At 36.2% G+C, this 20,162-nt stretch overlaps 1 protein-coding gene across 1 annotated transcript in view; it reads left to right on the top strand.

The window, feature by feature from the left end:
- LOC107727357 (cGMP-dependent protein kinase 2-like) overlaps positions 1-16,380 on the top strand; it is a 20,868-nt gene extending 4,488 nt beyond the window's left edge. Inside the window, exons 2-18 of the mRNA XM_016537199.1 lie at positions 710-1,239; positions 3,408-3,574; positions 3,717-3,830; positions 5,048-5,153; positions 5,509-5,572; positions 5,673-5,750; positions 6,574-6,668; positions 7,092-7,160; positions 8,157-8,255; positions 8,332-8,402; positions 10,057-10,222; positions 10,375-10,516; positions 11,861-12,024; positions 12,747-12,869; positions 13,920-13,982; positions 15,959-16,025; positions 16,121-16,380. Of these exons, the coding sequence (XP_016392685.1) occupies positions 752-1,239; positions 3,408-3,574; positions 3,717-3,830; positions 5,048-5,153; positions 5,509-5,572; positions 5,673-5,750; positions 6,574-6,668; positions 7,092-7,160; positions 8,157-8,255; positions 8,332-8,402; positions 10,057-10,222; positions 10,375-10,516; positions 11,861-12,024; positions 12,747-12,869; positions 13,920-13,982; positions 15,959-16,025; positions 16,121-16,216 (2,172 nt within the window). The 5' untranslated portion in view covers positions 710-751 and the 3' untranslated portion in view covers positions 16,217-16,380. The remainder of the gene's footprint in view (positions 1-709; positions 1,240-3,407; positions 3,575-3,716; positions 3,831-5,047; positions 5,154-5,508; positions 5,573-5,672; positions 5,751-6,573; positions 6,669-7,091; positions 7,161-8,156; positions 8,256-8,331; positions 8,403-10,056; positions 10,223-10,374; positions 10,517-11,860; positions 12,025-12,746; positions 12,870-13,919; positions 13,983-15,958; positions 16,026-16,120) is intronic.
- Positions 16,381-20,162: the final 3,782 nt, after the last annotated feature.

Here is a 20,162-nt window from a genome sequence, read left to right as displayed (position 1 = left end):
AAATGTTTTGTGGATGGATGAGACCAAAATAGAACTTTTTGGTTTAAATGAGAAGCGTTATGTTTGGAGAAAAGAACACACTGCATTCAAGCATAACAACCTTATCCCATCTGTGAAACATGGTGGTGGTAGTAGCTTGGTTTGCGCCTGCTTTGCTGCATCTGGGCCAGGACAGCTTGCCATCATTGATGGAACAATGAATTCTGAATTATACCAGCAAATTCTAAAGGAAAATGTCAGGACATCAACCAAAGAATGGTTAAAGAAGAACAATGTTAATGTTTTGGAATGCCAGAGTCAAAGTCTGGACCTTAATCCAATTGAAATGTTGTGGAAGGAGCTGAAGCAAGAAGTTCATAGGAGGAACCCCACCAACATCACAGAGTTGGGCTAGAATTCCTACAAGCCGATCAGCAGTTACAAGAAACATTTACCTGCAGTTATTGTTGCAAAAGGGGTATGTAACACTGGATCATTTTTCTCAATAAATAAATGGCAAAGAAAATATTTTTGTCTCCTTTGTTTGTTTGGGTTCTCTTTGTCTATTATCAGGACTTGTGTGAAATTTTGATTATGTTTTGAGTCATATTTATGCAGAAATATAGAAAATTCTAAAGGGTTCACAAACTTTCAAGCAGCACTGTATCTATCGTTCATAATGAGACTGAATGGACATTCCCTGTCTAGATATTTCATCTTCTGATTGCAGTGGCCAACCAGTGAACACATTTAAAAGCCCAAAGGCCTCTCTATGGTTCCTAGTCACTCTCTGATCATGGGGAACGGTTCGATCAAAGCCCCTCGGCTAGAGGAGACCTGCCTGGCCTCCGGTATAAAAGAGGCTCCTTTATGGGAGTCTGTGGAGCCCCTGAAGATGAGGATCACCCATCTGGAAGAGGAGCTGGCACGGAGGGACCAGGAGCTCCGTGCGCAGGAGAAGCGCTTACAGAGCCTTCAAAGGGAACTAGAGGCAAAAGTGTCCCAGATCGATAAGCTCCAGGATGCCATCGGGTATAACAGTCTCGGACGCTCGCCGCCTGCACCGCTGAGGCACAGCCGCAGACTGCTTAGCGTCATCAACCAGGGCTCCACGCGCTTCCACAGAGTGGCTGTGGAGGTGCATCGACGCCTTAAGGCCAAGGAGGGCGTTTCAGCCGAACCCACATCGAGGCACTTCTGTCATGACCACAGGGTCCATCACATCTCCACAGAGAGACAACACATCCGCAAAGACTCCGGGTGAGTGCACTGACACTGATTGCACCACTGGATTGTTTGTTTCATTATGGAGTCACTGGAGTACTGACTCTCCTGGAAGGTGGAGACAGGAGTAAGGTTTAGCCAAGCCTTTGTAGTGTCTCCAACCCCAGAGTAGGCATGAAAGCCTGGATTACCATAACACACTCCAGAGGGGATGGAGTGGCTCAAGAGAACACAAAGGGTGGGCCATTTGTATGCATGGACAGGAATCGTTACTGTTTTAATTAAACACGCTCTTGATGGCAGTCTACAAATCTCCAGCACTAATTCATTCATAAGATCAATTTTAGGTCAGTGACAAGACTGTCCTGTTTCAGATGGGATAATGAGAATCAGCTGTAGTATAGTACTGAAGACCAAAAATAGTCTGAAACGGACATGCAAAATGTAAACGTGTCGCCAGTGAGGATTTTTAGACCTCCAAAAGAAAGAATGAAAAATGTATGTTTTGTTATGCATAGGAAGTAAGAATTAAAATTCATTACACATGTTTGCACATTCATACATTATACGTATCATTTCAAACTCGTGGAACACGAAAGAAGAATTTGTGAAAAATGTACATGCTATTCTTTTCCAGTTCATTGTGATTACTCAAAAAAACTCTATTAATATTGCAAAAGTAGCCAATATGAATTGTGTGCTTTATTCCAAGTCATAAAATAGCTTTGTATGAGGAATTGGGCAAAATTTGATAAGAATTAATGGTAACACTGGTAAAACTTTACAATAAGGTTCATTAATTAGCTACATTAGTTAACATGAACTAAGAATGAACAATACTTCTACAGCATTTATTAATCTTAGTTAATGTTAATTTCAGCATTTACTAATGCATTATTAAAATCACAAGTTGTGCTTGTTAACATTAGTTAATGCACTATGAACTAACATGAACAAACGATGAACAACTGTATTTTTATTAACTAACATTAACAAAGCTTAATAAATAGTGTAATACATTAATTGTTCATTTTTCGTTCATGTTAGTCAATACATTAACTAATGTTAACAAATGACACCTTATTGTAAAGTGTTACTGAATGAATAAAGTGAAGGAATCATTAATATAATAATTCATAAGATTTTCTTAATTTCTCACTGATTGTCTTTCGAAATTCAAATATGTTGCCATGTAATCTTTAGACATTCGTGCACCAGGTCTGAATTATTTTATTTAAACTGATTTCAGTTTCAGTCTGTTCCTCACACAGAACTTCAGAACACTTGAAAAGTGAAGCATCATATGAATTATTTTATGTAGATATTTTGTCACTTTTAGAGCTTGACAGCTGTGGTTACCATTAACTGTAATTATATAAAAAGAGGGTTACACTTTATTTCGATAGTCCACTTTAGACATTCTATTAACTATAAGTAACTTTGTAACTACATGTCAACTACATGTCAACTAATTCTCATTAATCTGCATCTACATGTCTACTAACTCTCAGAGTAGACTGTTAGGGTAGGTTTAGGGTTAGTAGAATAAGTTGACAAAGAAAGTGTTAGAAGATATTAAGCAGACAGTCTACTAATACTCTACTAACTGCTAGTTGACATGTAGTTGCAAAGTTACTTACTGTTAATAAATGTCTAAAGTGGACTATCGAAATAAAGTGTTACCAAAAAGAGTAACGTACATTCTTCAAAAATTTCTTCTTTTGTTTGATTAAGTAGTGAAATAAATTTTTGAATGAACCATTTATTTAACTTGGTATATATAAACTTTTATTGCGATTTACAACGCCTGCTTTGAAGGGTGTACCATGATTTGGTATCTTTAATTCAGCAGTGTATTAAAGGCAGTCTGAAGTGTTGTGACAGGAGAATCATTCATTATTCACCACCTCCACTTCACTCAGCACTGATGAACCATGCCTTGAAGAAAGCCTCGTCTAATTAAAGTGTGTCTTTGTGTCTTATAAAAGGAGATTTTAAGAGTAAACTCAGTTGCGCAAACACTTATGACATTGTTCCAACTAAATGTTTATATAAATAGCAACCAAACAAGCATTTCCATATATATTTCTAAATATATACAAAATCTTTGAAACTAGACTTCAAGAAAGCCACATGTGCTTCAGTTCTTTTAAAAGTGTTGGGGTTTTGCATTCTCCAAACTGTTTTTCCTCCTCTTCCTGTAGCACTAAGAAACTGATCAATGAAGCCATCATGAACAATGACTTTCTGAAGAAGCTGGAGCCTCAGCACACTCGAGAGATGGTGGACTGCATGTACGAGAAAATCTACGCTGCTGAGCAGCTGGTTATTCAGGAGGGAGAGCCGGGGAACTACCTCTACGTGCTTGCTGGTAAACTCCAGATGTTATTGTTCCCTGCTCCTCATACTTTCATGTTTTTACAAATCTAAATATTTCAATGATAACATTGAAATAATGTTCTGGACGCTGCTCTGTTCTGCCCATTGGAGCTCATTTGATTCTCTGTGTCCAGAGGGTTTATTAGAGGTCATCCAAAATGAAAAGCTCCTGGGTCAGATGCGTCCTGGGACGGCTTTTGGAGAGTTGGCCATTCTCTATAACTGTAAAAGAACAGCCACAGTCAAAGGTGTGTGTGTGTGTGTGTGTGTGTGTGTGTGTTCCTCTGCTCAGTGTTGGGGAAAGTTACTTTCAAATGTAATGCATTACAAAAATGCATTACTCCATAAAAAAAGTAACTAATTGTGTTATGGAAAGTACTGCATTATGTTACTTTTGCGTTACTTTTTGTCAACTGAGCTTGGCTTGCTTAGTTATTTTTAATAACAAAAAGTTATATATATTTTGGCAACTGTAAAAGCTTTTTCACAGCAAAAGTGAAATTAATAAGCCTCAGGCTGAAGGAAGTGCCTCTGGCTCTGCACTTACTCACAATTTCTCTCAACATGGCAAAAGGTGTCAGTGAATAAATGGGAAAACAAAAAAAATGTGAAAAAGTAACTCGGATTGTAAATTTAAAAGTAATGCATTACTTTACTAGTTACTTGGAAAAGTAATCTGATTAAATAACTGGCGTTACTTGTAATGTGGCTGGTGTATTTTTCTGTTTAAACAAAATGAGGGTAAATAAAATAAATTCTGTCATCTTTTACTCACCTTCATGTCATTCCAAACCTATCTGATTCTTTTTTAATTTAACATACAATGATAGTCAGTGGGATCCAGTGTTCTTTAGGACCCCATTTTCTTTCACTGTATGGACAAGGGCATATGGAATTCTTCAAAATATCTTATTTTGTGATTTTAATGATCATTTTGGTAAAACTTTGCTTTGAAAACCAGGCTAAATATGAAAGAAGTGTAGTTAATAATATTTAAAACATCATATAGATGTGCCATGTAGACTGTTTGTGTCACAATGCTGCTGTGAAACTGGATAACAAGCTGCTGTAATGATGCTGATAAATTGCATTGTGATTGGAATATGGTGACTTCAGGTAAATTGGGAATTTTTTTTTGCCATTGAGATGACAGGGAAACAAATGGCCCCATTGTCCTGACTGAACCATAATTAAATCTGCATTTATTACTTTTCAGTGAGCTGATTTTGCTTCTGTTAAATAAAAACTGTTGGGTGCATTTTTTAAAAATAGTGTTCTCCTGTTAACTTTATATAAGCACTGCAAGTCCAAAGCATTACATTTGGATGCAGTCCGCAACATATTGGGTTATAGCCAGCATGACCTTTTTCTCTATTATTGTTGACCCACTTTTATTGTAGATGTTGGATTAGTGTCATAGTCATAGATTTGTGAAGTGGAACTGATGGTGATTGTGTTTCATTAGCTGTGACTCAGTCCCACATCTGGGCTCTGGACCGGCAAACGTTCCAGACTATCATGATGAGATCCACTCAGGCCAGACATGAGGAGTACTTCAGCTTCCTGCGCAGGTACATTCATGTCACTAACATTTGTGCATGTTTATCAGTCATCAGCTTCACACACACACATGTATACACAAGTCTCTTCTTGGCTGTTTCAACGCACATTCCTTTCTGAAAGCATTGGATTAGATTGATGTGGATTCAGCATCGTGTTTTTCAATGGGTATTGTGGATCTGTCACTAATGTCTATCAGTGCAACATAAATTGATGTTGTGACTTAACTGTTAAAATAATATTGGTTGATTCAAGGGTTGAATTAAATGTGTTGATTTGTGTACACCTGTCAACATAATGTTTATGGATTTGATTGCATGCTGTTTTCCTTTAATGCTAATTAAACATTGTTACATTGTTCTTTAGTGTGTCGTTATTGAAAGATTTGCCAGAGGAGAAACTTGCCAAAATCATTGACTGTCTTGAAGTTGTAAGTTTGCAGCATTTTACTGTGTCTACAGTGCTGTCATTTGTTGGTAATGCATGTTTATTTATAACCAGATCATATTAATGTTTCAATCTTTTTATAGGAATATTTTGACAAAGGGGAGTACATTATTCGTGAGGGCGAGGAAGGGAATACTTTCTTCATCATAGCTAAAGGAGAGGTGTGTCTTACTGCATTAAGGGTACAACATCACTAAAGGCACATCTTCTCAGCAGCTATCAATATTCGTCATTCAAAAGGAGAAACCGAAACAAGGATATACGAAATATACGCAGATATACGAAACGTAAACAAAGCAGCTCTTGCTTACCAAGCGTTACACCCCTAGTTTTTGTAAATTTTATTGTTTCCCATTTGCTACTTAAATCTATAATATTTTTCAAAATGTTAGATATTATATCAAATTAGCGCAGAATCAACTTTGCATTGCTTCCTGTGATTGCATCAAGTATCAGCCATCATAAGTTTTTGTGCCATCTAGTGGTTTGGAGGAGAATAATATCAAATGCTCCACCTGGTGTGCCTTTAGCCCTGTTGTGCCCTACATTTATATGTAATCCTTCAAATATTTTTGTACCATTTCAGACTATCTGTTCAGACTGCAGTCTGCTTTGCCTACATGAATATTTCTCTAGGAGTGAGCAGACACACAGCCCATAGAGACCCACTGAAATTGTGCTTCAATGGTAGTCTGTGGCAGAAACCTGTACCATAGATTGTAATATAGCCAAGATTGATGTTAATTGGATAAGCGACTTTAGACGCATTATTCTGAGTCCCACTCAGATGACATGCTTCACTGGTAAACTGCTACTTTTTCATTAGAAATTGAGGTGCTAATCCATACTTTTAGAAAAGCCTGGCTTTTCTATATGATGATAGGGAGCTTTCTGATGAGTGGGACAGTTACAGTTGTGATGACGGTGAAATTAGTCAGTCAATAAGGATGTACAGTAAGATTTTTCTGTGTGTTTTTTTCACAGGTGTTGGTAACACAGACTACAGAAGGCTTTTCCGAACCACAAGAGATTAAGACTCTTGGTGTGGGTGATTACTTTGGGGAAAAGGCTCTCATAAGGTTTGCAGACAGTTTGGTTTTGAAGTGCTTTTAAAAAATAGTGAACACAACCAACAATGACTCCTTTGTGATTGGGGACTTCCTGTAGGCCAGGAAAAAGATGAATTGTATATTTGTAGGCGTGAATGTGGGAGGTGGAATGTCAGTCATCTGAAAAGATGTTCATTCTCATTGTAGCATTGTTGAAGAGCACACTCAGTGCTGAAATAACCACAGAGACGCTCACACACTTAGACGCATGAGAGCCACTTGTCATATTTACTCATTTGTAATGATTTAGATTCATTTAAAGCTCAGATGAAGTGCTCTCAATGAGGAAAGAGCAAATGAGCATGTTTTTCAGGATGTTTTCAGTCACTGTTATATATATGTATCTCCAAAGTGGCACAACATTATTACATATTTCTTATAATTCTATTTCAGTGAGGATGTCCGCTCAGCTAATATCATTGCAAATGAAAATGACACACAGTGCTTGGTGGTGGATAGAGAGTAAGTGGCGTTTCTTCTACACTAACATCTAGGTTTGTGACCATATGTGACCCTGGACCACAAAATCAGTCATAAGGGTACATTTTTTGAAAATCGATAATTTTGACCCATACGATGTATTGTTGGCTATTACTACAAATATAGCCATTGCTACTTATGACTGGTTTTGTGATCCAGGGTCACATATCATAATTTCAGCTGTCAATGACAATTCTGATTCCACAGGAAAAAAAACAAAAATGTATATGCTATTGAAAATGCTGTGTATTTTAAAATGAAATATTATTAGAAATAAAGTCAATTAAAACATTGGCATGAAGCCTTCAGGTATTTCACAATTAAGTACATATTGTTTCAGATTTTTTGAAATAATTATAAAGTAATATTTCAATAATAAAAAAAAAAAACTACTTGCAAGAAACAGAACAAATAACAGTAGAAGAGACATACAAAATTAAGTTAAAAATGCAACAACAAAAAAATCAACTGTAAGATAAAATGACCTTTTGTGTTTTTATTTTATTTATTTTAACATTTATTTATTTATGTAGTTCATTTTATTTAAATTATTTATTTATTTCAAAAATAATAAAAATGCTGATGTGAAGATTGGACATGCCACTAATAAACAGTTTGTGTGTATATATAACTTCACATTTATAATTATACATCTATTTATTTTATACCTGTTTACAGCATTAGTCTACAAGAGCCATGACCAATGTCTTTTTGTTGTTTTTAAATATAGACTACTGTTACATTTGACATACAATATACAACATACACTGAAAAAATGGTGTAGGATATACTTTGAAACAATTTTCACCCAGGAATTGCTAGTAAATTTCACAAAGAATTACAAAGAAATGACAAGTAACACAATAGCAAAATCCAATAATCTGTTTTATTTCCAACTTTAAAAAATCATTTTTACAGTATACTAATATTCTACCCAAGACTAAAAAGGTTACATCACTGTCTTCTGTTCTTCAACAGTAACTTTAATCAGATGGTGGGAACGTACGAGGAGCTGCAGGCATATCTGAGGGAGTATGTGGAGCAGCTTTCTCTGAGTGACGAGAGGAGGAACGCAGTGTAAGAACACACACAGCAAAACCAACACAACTACTCCAGTCCTGTATGTGACAGTCACATAATCATTTCCCCACAGACCTCAGTCGCCTCTTTACGAACGCTCTCCAGAGGCAGCAGAGCTCAGGAGACTGAAGGAGAAAGCAGCTGGTTTGTCCAGTAACTAATTTAATTACAAAATAAATGTAACTGTAATCTGTTATAGTTACTGAGAACAATGTGTAATTAAATTACAGTCACTTAAGAAAATGTTAATGATTACAAAGATGTTTTCTTCTGAATATTTTCACACACATATAGGTTTGATTGATTTCTTTCCAAAATTGCATTGACTGCTTTAAAATATGAGACACCAATGTTTCAGGAATTTAGGACACAGAATAGGACACATCTTTTATTTCCTATTTGGGTTTGTGTATGCTGTTGTTTATTTTTTAAATGAACTGTCCAAGACATTGTTAGATGCCAGTGTTTCCTGTCATAGCTATGCAAATATTAAACTATATCTTGTTAGGATTTTAAATCTGTATTTAACCTCAGATAGTAAAAAGAGATGCTAAAGTCTGATTTTTTTGGTGGCTCTGCTTTAAAATTAAATTATTATAATCTTAATTCAAGTGAAGAAGGATTTTGAAAGTCTGACAGTAATCAGTGTTGAGTACTACTGTAAGGTTAACCCTGCCTGGATTATATGTTTTTCAAAATGATAAACAGTTTAGAAAAATGTAGGGAAAAAAAGAGAAATTTAAACTTAGAAAAGTAATCAAATGTAATCAGTTACATTACTTTAATAAAGTAATTGAAATTGTTACACTACATTTATATAGGGTAACTTGTAATCTGAAACCTATTACATTTCCAAAGTAACCTTCCTAACACTGTACTATGTACTCTTATATATAATTCCTAATTAAAAGGATGAAATTCTGGAAACGAAAATCTTATTTAGTAGTTTGGCATAAAACTATTATTATTCAAGGCAAGTGTAGTTCAGGTTGTAAAATGTGGTAGAATTTTAGCCTAATGGTATATCCATCCAAAAAGGTAAGGATATTTATGAATTAATTATTTATGATATTTGCCAACATTACACCACATGACCATTTTAGAACCATTAAAATAAACTTTTGTTGAAAATGGTATATGGTAAATGGTAGACCTCATTTCTAAGAACTTGGCGCATGTTTAAAACTCGATTTTTAAAAGATTTGGGCTTTCATTTATCTTGGACACTTTTGTCACAGTATTGGAGCTACTGCGTGATACACCTAGGATGCATCGGGGGTGAGTAAAACACAGCCTAATTTTTATTTTTGGGTGAACTAACCCTTTAATGCATTAAATCTGCATTTAATCTGACTGTTGAAATGTCCACAATGAAACTGAAATTTGTTGTTTAGCAGACACTTTTATTCAGAGCGACTGGAGGCCACAGTGGTGCAACATTATACTGTAGTTTCTGCTCCATTCCTACAGACTTTAATAACTTCAGCATCACGGTGTGGTGGAGCAGACAGAGTCATACAAGAAATCCACGAAGGACTGAATTTCCAGAGCCTATGACACACTAGACATTTGGCTTACATCTGTCACAGTGGTCCAGTGCCATTATGCTTTTCATCTGTATCAGAGAAGGGGCTTCTGCTTTGCATGTTGCTAGGAAACTCCCCGGGGAATTTCAATCCATGCTTATATTCCTGTCTGAGTGTGTGCTCTGGCTCATTTTATTGCCTCTCTGGCATTTGTGGATGAAAAGGTAGCACAGCTTTACATGCGAGTCTAGTTCTCTATGAAAGCAAGTAGTGAGAAGTGCTAAAGGGACACTCTGTTTCTCAGAATGCAAATAATCGAGTGTGTCAGGCTGTCCTTGTGTGTTTCAGGTTGTTCCGCACATTCCGGGATGATAAGTATGTTTACATGCTGCTTGAGGTTTGCCTGGGAGGAGAGCTGTGGAGCGTGTTGAGGGACATGTGAGTGTAGGTTGTTTTGACACATGCTACAGCTCACTGTCTTTGATAATCATGCAGAGTTATTACTGGTTATGGCTGAATGATTCATAGCATCTCAACTGCTAATCGAGGTAGAATATTTTAGACTGTTGTGATGTTTTGGTTTCGTTTAGGAGTTGTTTTGATGAGCCCACTGCGCGCTTCTGTACTGGATGTGTGCTGGAAGCTTTTGATTACCTGCACGGCAAAGGCATCGTGTACCGAGACCTGAAGCCGGAGAATCTTCTTCTGGATGGGGAAGGCTATGTCAAAATGGTCATTTTACTGTACATATACTACTAAATGCCATGGTAAAAGGTCCAAACGTCTGAGGCCCAATTAAATAAATGAAATAAATGTTAGGGCAAAACAGTTATGATGAATAAGATAATGAATATTTCATTATTTCAGATTTTCACTATTTCTAGGCCTCTAAGCCAGTGGTTTTCAACTGTTTTGACTATAAGGCCCCTTTGTCTTAGATAATATTTAAAGAAATAGTTGACCCAAAATAAAAATTTGCTGAAAATGTACTCATCCTCTGGACATCCAAGATGTAGATTATTTTGTTTGTTTATGGGAACAGATTTGGAGAAATGTAGCATTACATCACTTGCTCAGCAATGGATCCTCTGCAGTGAATGGGTGCCGTCAGAATGAGAGTCCAAACAGCTGCTAAAAACATCACAATACAACATAAATTAGTAGTAAACAAATCCTTCATTAATACGTTTTAACTTTAGCAAATGTTCATTTTTAGGTGAACTAAAGATATTTTGAAATTTCTTAAAGGAATAGTTCACACATAAATGAAAATTTGCTGAAAATGTACTCATCCTCTGGACATCCAAGATGTAGATTATTTTGTTTGTTTATGGGAACAGATTTGGAGAAATGTAGCATTACATCACTTGCTCAGCAATGGATCCTCTGCAGTGAATGGGTGCCGTCAGAATGAGAGTCCAAACAGCTGATAAAAACATCACAATACAACATAAATTAGTAGTAAACAAATCCTTCATTAATACGTTTTAACTTTAGCAAATGTTCATTTTTGGGTGAACTATTCCTTTAAAGTACCTCTGGTACTTCTGTTGTAATAAACTCAACAATATGATGTCAGTTTAATGCTGAACATCATTATGTTTGAGTTTATGAATTAATTTAAGATTATGTTGATATCACTACATCATTTTAAGACTTATTAGGGCCCCCTGATTGAGAATCTAAGCTAATTTGTAACTGATCATGTGACTCTTTGTACAGATGGTCAGATGTTTTTAGTTCTATTGAAGGACAAGATGCTCAATGGATCATTCTCAAATCATGCTAGAGAACATGATCATGAAAATTTTCAAATAAACTTCTCATGCAGATATGATACGATAATTTGTTATTAACCTTTTTATTATCAGATTGAAAAGAATACAAAATAAATAAATTTTTTACAGGGGTCTGAGACTTTTGGACCTCACTATATATATATATATATATATATGCATGGAGTCTGAGATATATAGCCACTTTTTAGTCTTACACTGAGCATTCTTATTATTTGCGCTGTTTTATTTTATTTATTTATTTTGTTTTATTATTATTAATTTTTTATTATTTTTTCAGACTGATTTTGGCTTTGCCAAAAAGATCGGACTAGGTAAGAAGACTTGGACGTTCTGTGGCACTCCTGAATATGTGGCTCCTGAGGTCATCATGAATAAGGGTCATGACTTTGGAGCTGACTGCTGGTCCTTGGGCATCCTCATCTTTGAGCTCCTGATTGGCAGGTAAACATTGGTTTCAACGCATGTGTTTCATGCTTCCACAGGTCTGCATTTGCAGGTCAAATTCCCAAACAATGGAAACACTGGTCCTGTGGTGATTTTAAAGCAACTTCTGTTTCAACTAATGCTGTGAGTTTGGGAAAGACTTACCATTTACACAAGCAATGGCAAGTGTTTGGAAGCAAGTTTTGCAGTTCCGTTTGGTGCCACTAGTGGTGCAGAAATTCTACACTTCACCTTTAAAGAGCACAGATTTCCCAGACATGAATTGGCATGGCTTTCCCTGTGCTTCTGCCAAAACGCTCTGCACTACGTTCAAAATCCGTTTTGTAAAGGACAGGGCTCTCTTGACCAGAGCAAATGGTCATCTAGTGTGAGATTAGCAGTCATGGCTCTCACTGCGAACTCCATTGCCTCAAGCTTCAGACAGCATCACCATAGCAACATAGTGTTGAGGATGGGACTACGTAATAACAAGCTGGACAAAATCATCATGATGTAATGCCACAGGACGTTTACATCTCTTCAGTCTTACTGATGCACTGTTAGCTGTGCTTATTTACTGCATAAATTATCATTCTTATGCATTATTACTGTATGTTTTAGTAACTCCACTTCAGATTCACCAAGTGAAATAGACATGTTTAGGTACTGACTGCTGTATGGTTTCATTTTCAAATAAATTGATGGTGTTTGAAATATAACATGTCCCACACGATTGTCAGCCCTCCATTCACAGGTTCTGATCCAATCAGGATCTACACCATGGTTCTTCACGGGATAGAGAAGGTGGACTTTCCCAAGAGGATCAGCAAGCGTCCAGAGGATCTCATACGGAGACTTTGCAAGTAGGTTTCTCATATTCTGAGACCTATTTTTTAAACTCATCACAAATATACAGCAGTTAAACAATAACAATAAAAAATTTTTAATAAATTAAGCATTAAAATAATCATAAAATACATAACACAATTATGTCCATTTTTAATTCATTTGAACTTTTTCAATATTTAAGGTAATATTTAAGATAAGTATATACTTGTGGAAAAAGAAGTACACTTCAGCATACTTTTTTTTTGTACTTATTGAGGAAACAATATATATTTTTAAAGAATATATACTTGTGTGAACCGAATATATATATTTTTTTTCTGAAACACTTTACTCGCATGTTATTTACAATTAAATGAAAATATAGTGTAATTTTAACTTAAGTGCATTTTTATGTCATTTCATAATTACCTCTGTTGTCTTTAAAATATGGTTAAAATGCTGCTGAATGCAATAATCAAGTACTTTATATGTGCTGTTGTGTGTTAGTCACTAGTGTACTTTAAAGCTTGACAAAATGTAAAAAACAAATTGATTTGATATGACATTTTTACGAAGTACACTTTTTAAAAGTATACTTAAGTGTGTTAAGAAACAGTCATGAACGTGTCTCTCTTTAATTGCATTTAACAGGCCTTTTGTTTAATATTATATTATCTGCAAATAGTTTTTTTTTAATTTTACACAATATTTGAAGTACAATACAAGTGCACTTTCAATATAATTAAGCACACTTCGTTTTCACAAAGGTATTTATAATACACATCGCAGATTGTCCTTTAAATTGAATAAATTCTTTCTGTTGTTTGTCACATTGTATTATAGGATGTCAGCTTAAAGGATACATATGATGCTGCCTTACAATTTTGCCAAAAGATTATGTATTTTAAACAGTATTCTTGTTTGGAGTGTGCTGCCTATGTAGCTCAGTAGGTTTTGGAGCAAAGCCTCTCTCATCCTTGTGTACCTGTCAATGTACGTTTATGCATTTATTGATGTGACTTTTTCACTTGCTTGGCCTGTATAAGAACAGTCAGATACTCACTCATCTCCCTCACTGTCTCCAGGCTCAATCCAGCAGAACGGCTTGGGAATAAAAAGAATGGCATCATTGACATCAAGAAACACAAGTAGGTCAACAAATATCAGTTGCTCAGAAATCATTTATTCACCCTATTCATCATTTATTCATTCTTGACATGACCCTTGTAAAGTACGCTTTTAAAAAGAGTACTTATTACGGACATCTCTCTCTTAATTGCAGGTTAATGACAATCAAATAAATGTGTATTATAGTTTAAATTGATATAAAATGCATTTTTAGAGTGATTTTTTGACCAACTTAAAAAGACTTAAGTACACCTTTATATGTGTACTATATCCAGCAATCCTGCCCATAAATCTTGTTAATATAATCCCTTTATTTGTCTCACTGTACACTGCAGACCATACACTGTCATATTCTCATGTAAGTGTTTCATTTATGTGCATTAATGAACATTAGACCCACCTGGGAGTAAACTGAAGCGCTGATCCATGTGTCTGATCACGGGTAGTGTATTGTTGAGTCTGTTTTGCTGCAGGCCTGTCTGTCCCCTCCTTTGTATGTCACAGCACAATGGGTAGCTGAGCCAGCCTGCCAAATTAGCCGCACTGCATTCACAGGGGGAGCAATTAGTGGCCAAAGTGAGAGGCACAGCTGTTGCCATCTTCCATAGAGCAGTGAAGCCGCAGACAGCAAGGTGAAGCGCTGGGCCCATCCTTTAACAGTCACGGGAGTGATAGAGCCTAAAATGCATGTGCACTGATGATGCCCACTGTTCAAATTACAATCAACTGGGAGTTATCACACTTATTATTTTAGCATTCTGTGTGTTTGCACTGAGACGCTGTTGCTTTTATATTCATTATGCTTGAGTATTCTTATCACGCAGGGTAAGTAATTCAGGTAACATATGCACAAAGCGCACAAGAGCTCAACATCATTTGTATTATGTCACTAAATTATGTTCAGAGCATTATGCAAATGAAGGCGCATGCTCTTGATACAGGCATGAATATGCATGTTCAGGTAACAATGTGTCGTCAGATGAGTGAGATCTGAGATGTACACTATCGTAAGTTTGGGGTCAGAATTGTTTTTAATATTAATACTTTTAGTCATCAAGGTTGCATGAAATTAATCAAAAGTGATAGTAGACATAATATTAGAAAAGACCAAAAAGATTTCAATATGATACTGAAAAATATGTATCGTGATTTCCTCAAAAACATAACGCAGCACAGCTGTTTTCAATATTGGTAATAGTAAGAAATGTTTCTTGAGCAGCAAATCGGCATATTAGAAGGATTTCTGACAGCTCATGTGACACTAAAGTTGAAAATTCAGCTTTGCATCACAGGAATAAATTATATTTTAAAATATATTCAAATAGAAAACAGTTATTTTAAATTGTAATAATATTTCACAATATGACTGTTTTTACTGTATTTAAGTGCAGCACTGGTGAGCATAAGAGACTTCTTTCAAAAACAATAACAATCTTAACGATTCCAAATGTTTAAATGGTAGAGTATCTTCAGAATTTAATGGTCATAATATGAGCAAGGAAACTTTCTTGATTTTTAAGCTAAAATAATTCTGTCCCTAAAAAAATAAAGTACCTTAGAACTCAAAACTGCCTCCCCAGTCCAAAAAGTCCATTAAACTGCAACAACTTCTCAGTTTGTACTTTTGCAAATAGGCTGTTATTGAAGTTAAAGACTAGTTGAAAACTGCAAAGTCTTCAGCTTGTGAATAAGTACTCATCTCATTTCACATGTGAAGAGAGCGCTTACATATGTGTCTTACATATGTGAGCAGTAGCAAAAAAGTGTCCTGTTCAGTTCTAAAGGTCAGAGAGATGGTGGAAATGGCCAACAAATTGAATTCTGGCCATTTTTGGTGCAATAAAACACTTTCGAACAATAAAAGTGGACAATGTGCTGTATGTACCCTTGAAACATTTTCTCACTGGAAGGAAAGTGATGGATGAGGCTGAAGACACGAGTGGATGTTGAGTCACTGTGCTGTGGAGGTTTACTTTGTTCCTTTGTTTTCTCGCAGGTGGTTTCAAGGCTTTAACTGGGAAGGACTGAGACGGCGGAAGCTGACGTCTCCTCTGAGGAGAGAGGTGAAGCATAGATTCAACAGATTCTGTCACATTGTGTAAGAAACTTAAGCCTGTTCTCCTACACTTGTGGGATTCTCCTCTGTTCATTTTTGCAGCTCAAAGGACCTCTGGATCACAGTCATTTCGACATGTTTCCCCCTGAGCTTGAAGAACCCTCAGATGAATTCTCTGGCTGGGATAAAGATTTCTGAAAATGAGCTGTTTCTAAGAAGAAGCTGTTTTCTCAAGGAAGACCTGATATGAAGTGATGGTGGACAGTGTCTGGAGGACAAGTCTCAGTATTACCTCAGTGTGCTTTCTGAAGCACTGTGCAACTGACTGACTTGTTCAGATGGACAGGAATCAGGTTTAAAAGCCACGGTTTTAAGTTAAAGAAGACAAAGTGAAAGGTTATTTCAGTGATATTTCATTATAAGTGAATCAATAAATCACTGATGCCTTAAATCTGTCTATTAAATCTTAAATATGTCTTTAAGTCTCTGACATATCAGATTCATTTTGTACTCATTCAGGTGTTCCAGCTCACACTTTTTTAAAGCTGCTTTTATACTCACTCAGTATTCCTGAGTGTTTTGTTGCTTTGGTTATGCTGTAACATAACACCACTGACTGCCATCCCAATCATTATATAATCAGCCTGAGTTGCCTTTTCTGTCTTTTGCATCTTGGTAATTTGGTTAAGAGTTGGACATGGCTTAAAATATGATTTCAAGAGAGAACGTGAAATAGCCACAATCGTGGAGGCCATTTATTTAGCTAAAGTTGCTAAGGTTCTTATCTCTGTTTTTGCTGGTGTCAAGCACAGCCACAATCACAATATGGAGAGAAAAAAAAATAAAAAAATCAGACAATAAGCAAAGCTGATGGGAAATTCATGTTTGTAATGCTAATTTAATAACAATATTTAATGAGCATATGTATATTATTTATTTTTCTGTTGTAGCCTACTTTTTATAGTCAATTTATTCAGGATTTTGTATCAGATTTCTGAGATTCACTAATTAATGAAACAACAAGGTCCTCTACTGGGGAAAAGCTGCAAGCACAAGTTACAAGTTTCTAAGTAGCTTGCAAAATAATTAGTTAATAAACATCCCACAGATGAATGACTTATAGGATTTAGTATACTAAGAATTTGTGTATGAGCACTTTATGCTTGTCCTCCACAAGCAAACACGTTCTGTAGCGTCTAGCGTGTACTTTTAAGAGGAGCTTCATCTGCCGACTTTTCCACAGATGGTAAAGTGTTCATCTCAAACATAGGGCCTAACTGAGACAGGAAAACAAAAAAACATAATTGTCTCAACTTAAAATATTTGTTCATTCTGTTAAATGGATTAATCTCACAAAAATGTGACCGAATGAAATATCATCCCTAAAAATGAAAATAAAATAACTATTTTAAGCCATTAAGATTGTTTGTATTATGACATTAATTTTATGGAAAAGTTAAGTTAAGCACATTCTCTAACCAAATTATGTTATTGTAATGCATCCAAGTAGTGTGTTATCCTTTTTTGCAATTAGAAAATCAAGAAGGAAAAGGAAAGTCCCACACTTGCTGAAAACATCTTTAATGACCATGTGGTTAACGTTTCAGCGAGTTGTAATGAAGACTTGCTGTACTGTAAAATTCTTTTTTGGAGCATATAAAACAAAACTTTGCTTTGTTTGTGAAAGATTCATAAACTCACGACATGATAATGTGGCATGTATTAGGAGCACCACAGGGTGGAGACACAGAGCAAGATGACAAACATTTATCCTGACTTGAGTAAGATTGGGTCTTTACTCTAAAGTTTAGAGATATTATGCATGATATATTTGTATGGTTTTCTTTCTAAACTGGAACACATAAGAACAAAATTGAAGAGTGTGAGTTCGCTTTCTTCTAATCAACACTTTTGTGTGAGAAACAGACCGGAATTTAAGTGGTCATTCACCGATAATCCTCCCGTTAACTACTGCAACGAGTCAGTATGAGCTGAACTTCAGAATTAGGTCAGCGAACAAATAATAATGGCCGGTTTGTGAACCTGTTTTTGAATTATGAATATCACGAAGTTCTTGGGGTTTGACGTTTTAAAACCCAAGCTAACCTCGCAATGACAACACATTTGGCTTACTATTTCAATTGCACTGAATTGCATAATATTTATTTTCTTAATAAATACAGTTTATCCAGACAAACTCTGAGTTTACTCTGAGTTAAACTCATTCCCTGTATGCCAGAGACTGGCTGCGAGAGAAAAACCTTAACTGCTCCTATGAAATGCCAAAGCAGCCTGCCGCTGGTTCTCAGCCAGTGTGTGTGTGTGTGTATGTGTGTGTGTTTCAGGACAGTGATGGCCTGAAGTGGGAGATGCTTGTGACATTTGTGGAGAACTCATCCAACTGGCCAGCCATCCTTGAGGAAATGCCAAGAGGCAGGGGTTAGCTGTTGTCATAGTGATGCATCAAGTATGTCCTCTTTCTACCATTCTGCCAATCAGTAGTGTATTAATCACAGTATGACTCAGTCCTGCTCAATGAGCGAATCACAATCTCCTGCACAGGAGGAAATGATTCTCAGGACAGATATGAAAAATAAGCCTGCTGAACTCTGCTGTGTGCCCTGGATGGGCAAACACCCACCTCCTTCAACACACTAAAAGGAGATGGTAATTCTGACTGCAGTGTTGTTGTGAGTAACATTTTATTAACTGAATATTTCTAAATCTAAATCTGATCTAAATCTAGAAATGATGTTGTTATAAAGTATGGCATTTGACATTTAGAAAGAATGTGTCTGTGAAGTTGCAGCTCAAAATACCCCACAGATCATTTATTATATCATTTTGAAAATGCCTATTTTGAGTGGAAGCATAAACACGCTGTTTTCGGGCATGTCTCTTTAAATGAAAATGAGCTGCTGCTCCCCACCCCCTTTTTAGAATAGGGGTGTGCCTTTACAGCTCGTTCCTCAGATACTCTGTTTGGTTTTGATTATCATGTCTGTTGCACTGAAATTGTGCGTTTTAAACCATATTTAGTTCAAAGTTCTAATATACGGTTTCCTGAGCGCACACATCCGAAGCACGCGCACAGAAAGCGGCTGTTACACAGCATGTGAGTACTAAACTAAGTTCTCTTTCATGTCTTATTTTGCTTAAAGGTGACCTATTATGCCCCTTTTTACAAGATATAAAATAAGTCTCTGATGTCCCCAGAGTGTGTATGTGAAGTTTTAGCTCAAAGTACCCGACAGATATTTTTTTATAGCTTGTTAAAATTGCCACTTTTACGGTATGAGCCAAAACGTGCTGTTTTTGTGTTTATCCCTTTTCAGAAGAGGGCAGAGCTTCAAGAGCTGGCAAAACAAAACAGGACAATCTCACGCACTGAAAATGTCAGAAACACTCAGAAGTTCAGCCTTGTGTTCAAACCGGAATCAGTTTAAAAGTCAGTCATCCGGTTGTGCTGTGTGCATAATAAATGCACATTTATGAATTACACAGACAGGGAGAACGGCGCAATAAAAATAACGACAGCTGGTCGCATGGTGCCATCACGTGCTATCACAAACTTTATAAGTCCCACATGTGATTATGAGCTTGACAAATTCAAGTGGTCGACTTCACATTACTTTCATATGCAATTTTTAACTACCACATTCCTATTTACGATCATTCTGGTAGCATGTGAAGGCAGCATCAGTGAAAACAGGCATCGCTTTAGCAACATTAGCCTTACAAAATGTCAATAAGCTCTTTCAGAAAGGCAATTTGGAAAACAAATGCATGATACTTACTTTGTCTGCAGCTGACGGTCAAGCACGAAGAGTTGGTATTGATCCTTAAACATATAGGGGACTTTATTGATTTTTTTTCTGGGATATTTCCTTCGAAAATGAAATTTAACCACAATGTCCTCAGCAGATTGGACGGAGTGAGTCTATGGAGACTCCGGCAAAATAGGACAATCTCACGCACTGAAAATGTCAGAAACTCTCAGTAGCGGTGTTCAGCCTTATACAGTATGTTCGAACCGGAATCGGTTTAAAAGTTGATTGTACTGTGCATAATAAATTCACGTTCATGAATTACACAGACGAGGAGCACTGCACAGTAAAAATAACGACATAGCTGGTTTCATGGT

This window comes from Sinocyclocheilus rhinocerous, unplaced genomic scaffold, assembly GCF_001515625.1.
Source record: "Sinocyclocheilus rhinocerous isolate Xijiao unplaced genomic scaffold, SAMN03320098_v1.1 scaffold756, whole genome shotgun sequence".
Classification (NCBI taxonomy): domain Eukaryota; kingdom Metazoa; phylum Chordata; class Actinopteri; order Cypriniformes; family Cyprinidae; genus Sinocyclocheilus; species Sinocyclocheilus rhinocerous.
This window is presented reverse-complemented; position numbering and strand designations above follow the sequence as displayed.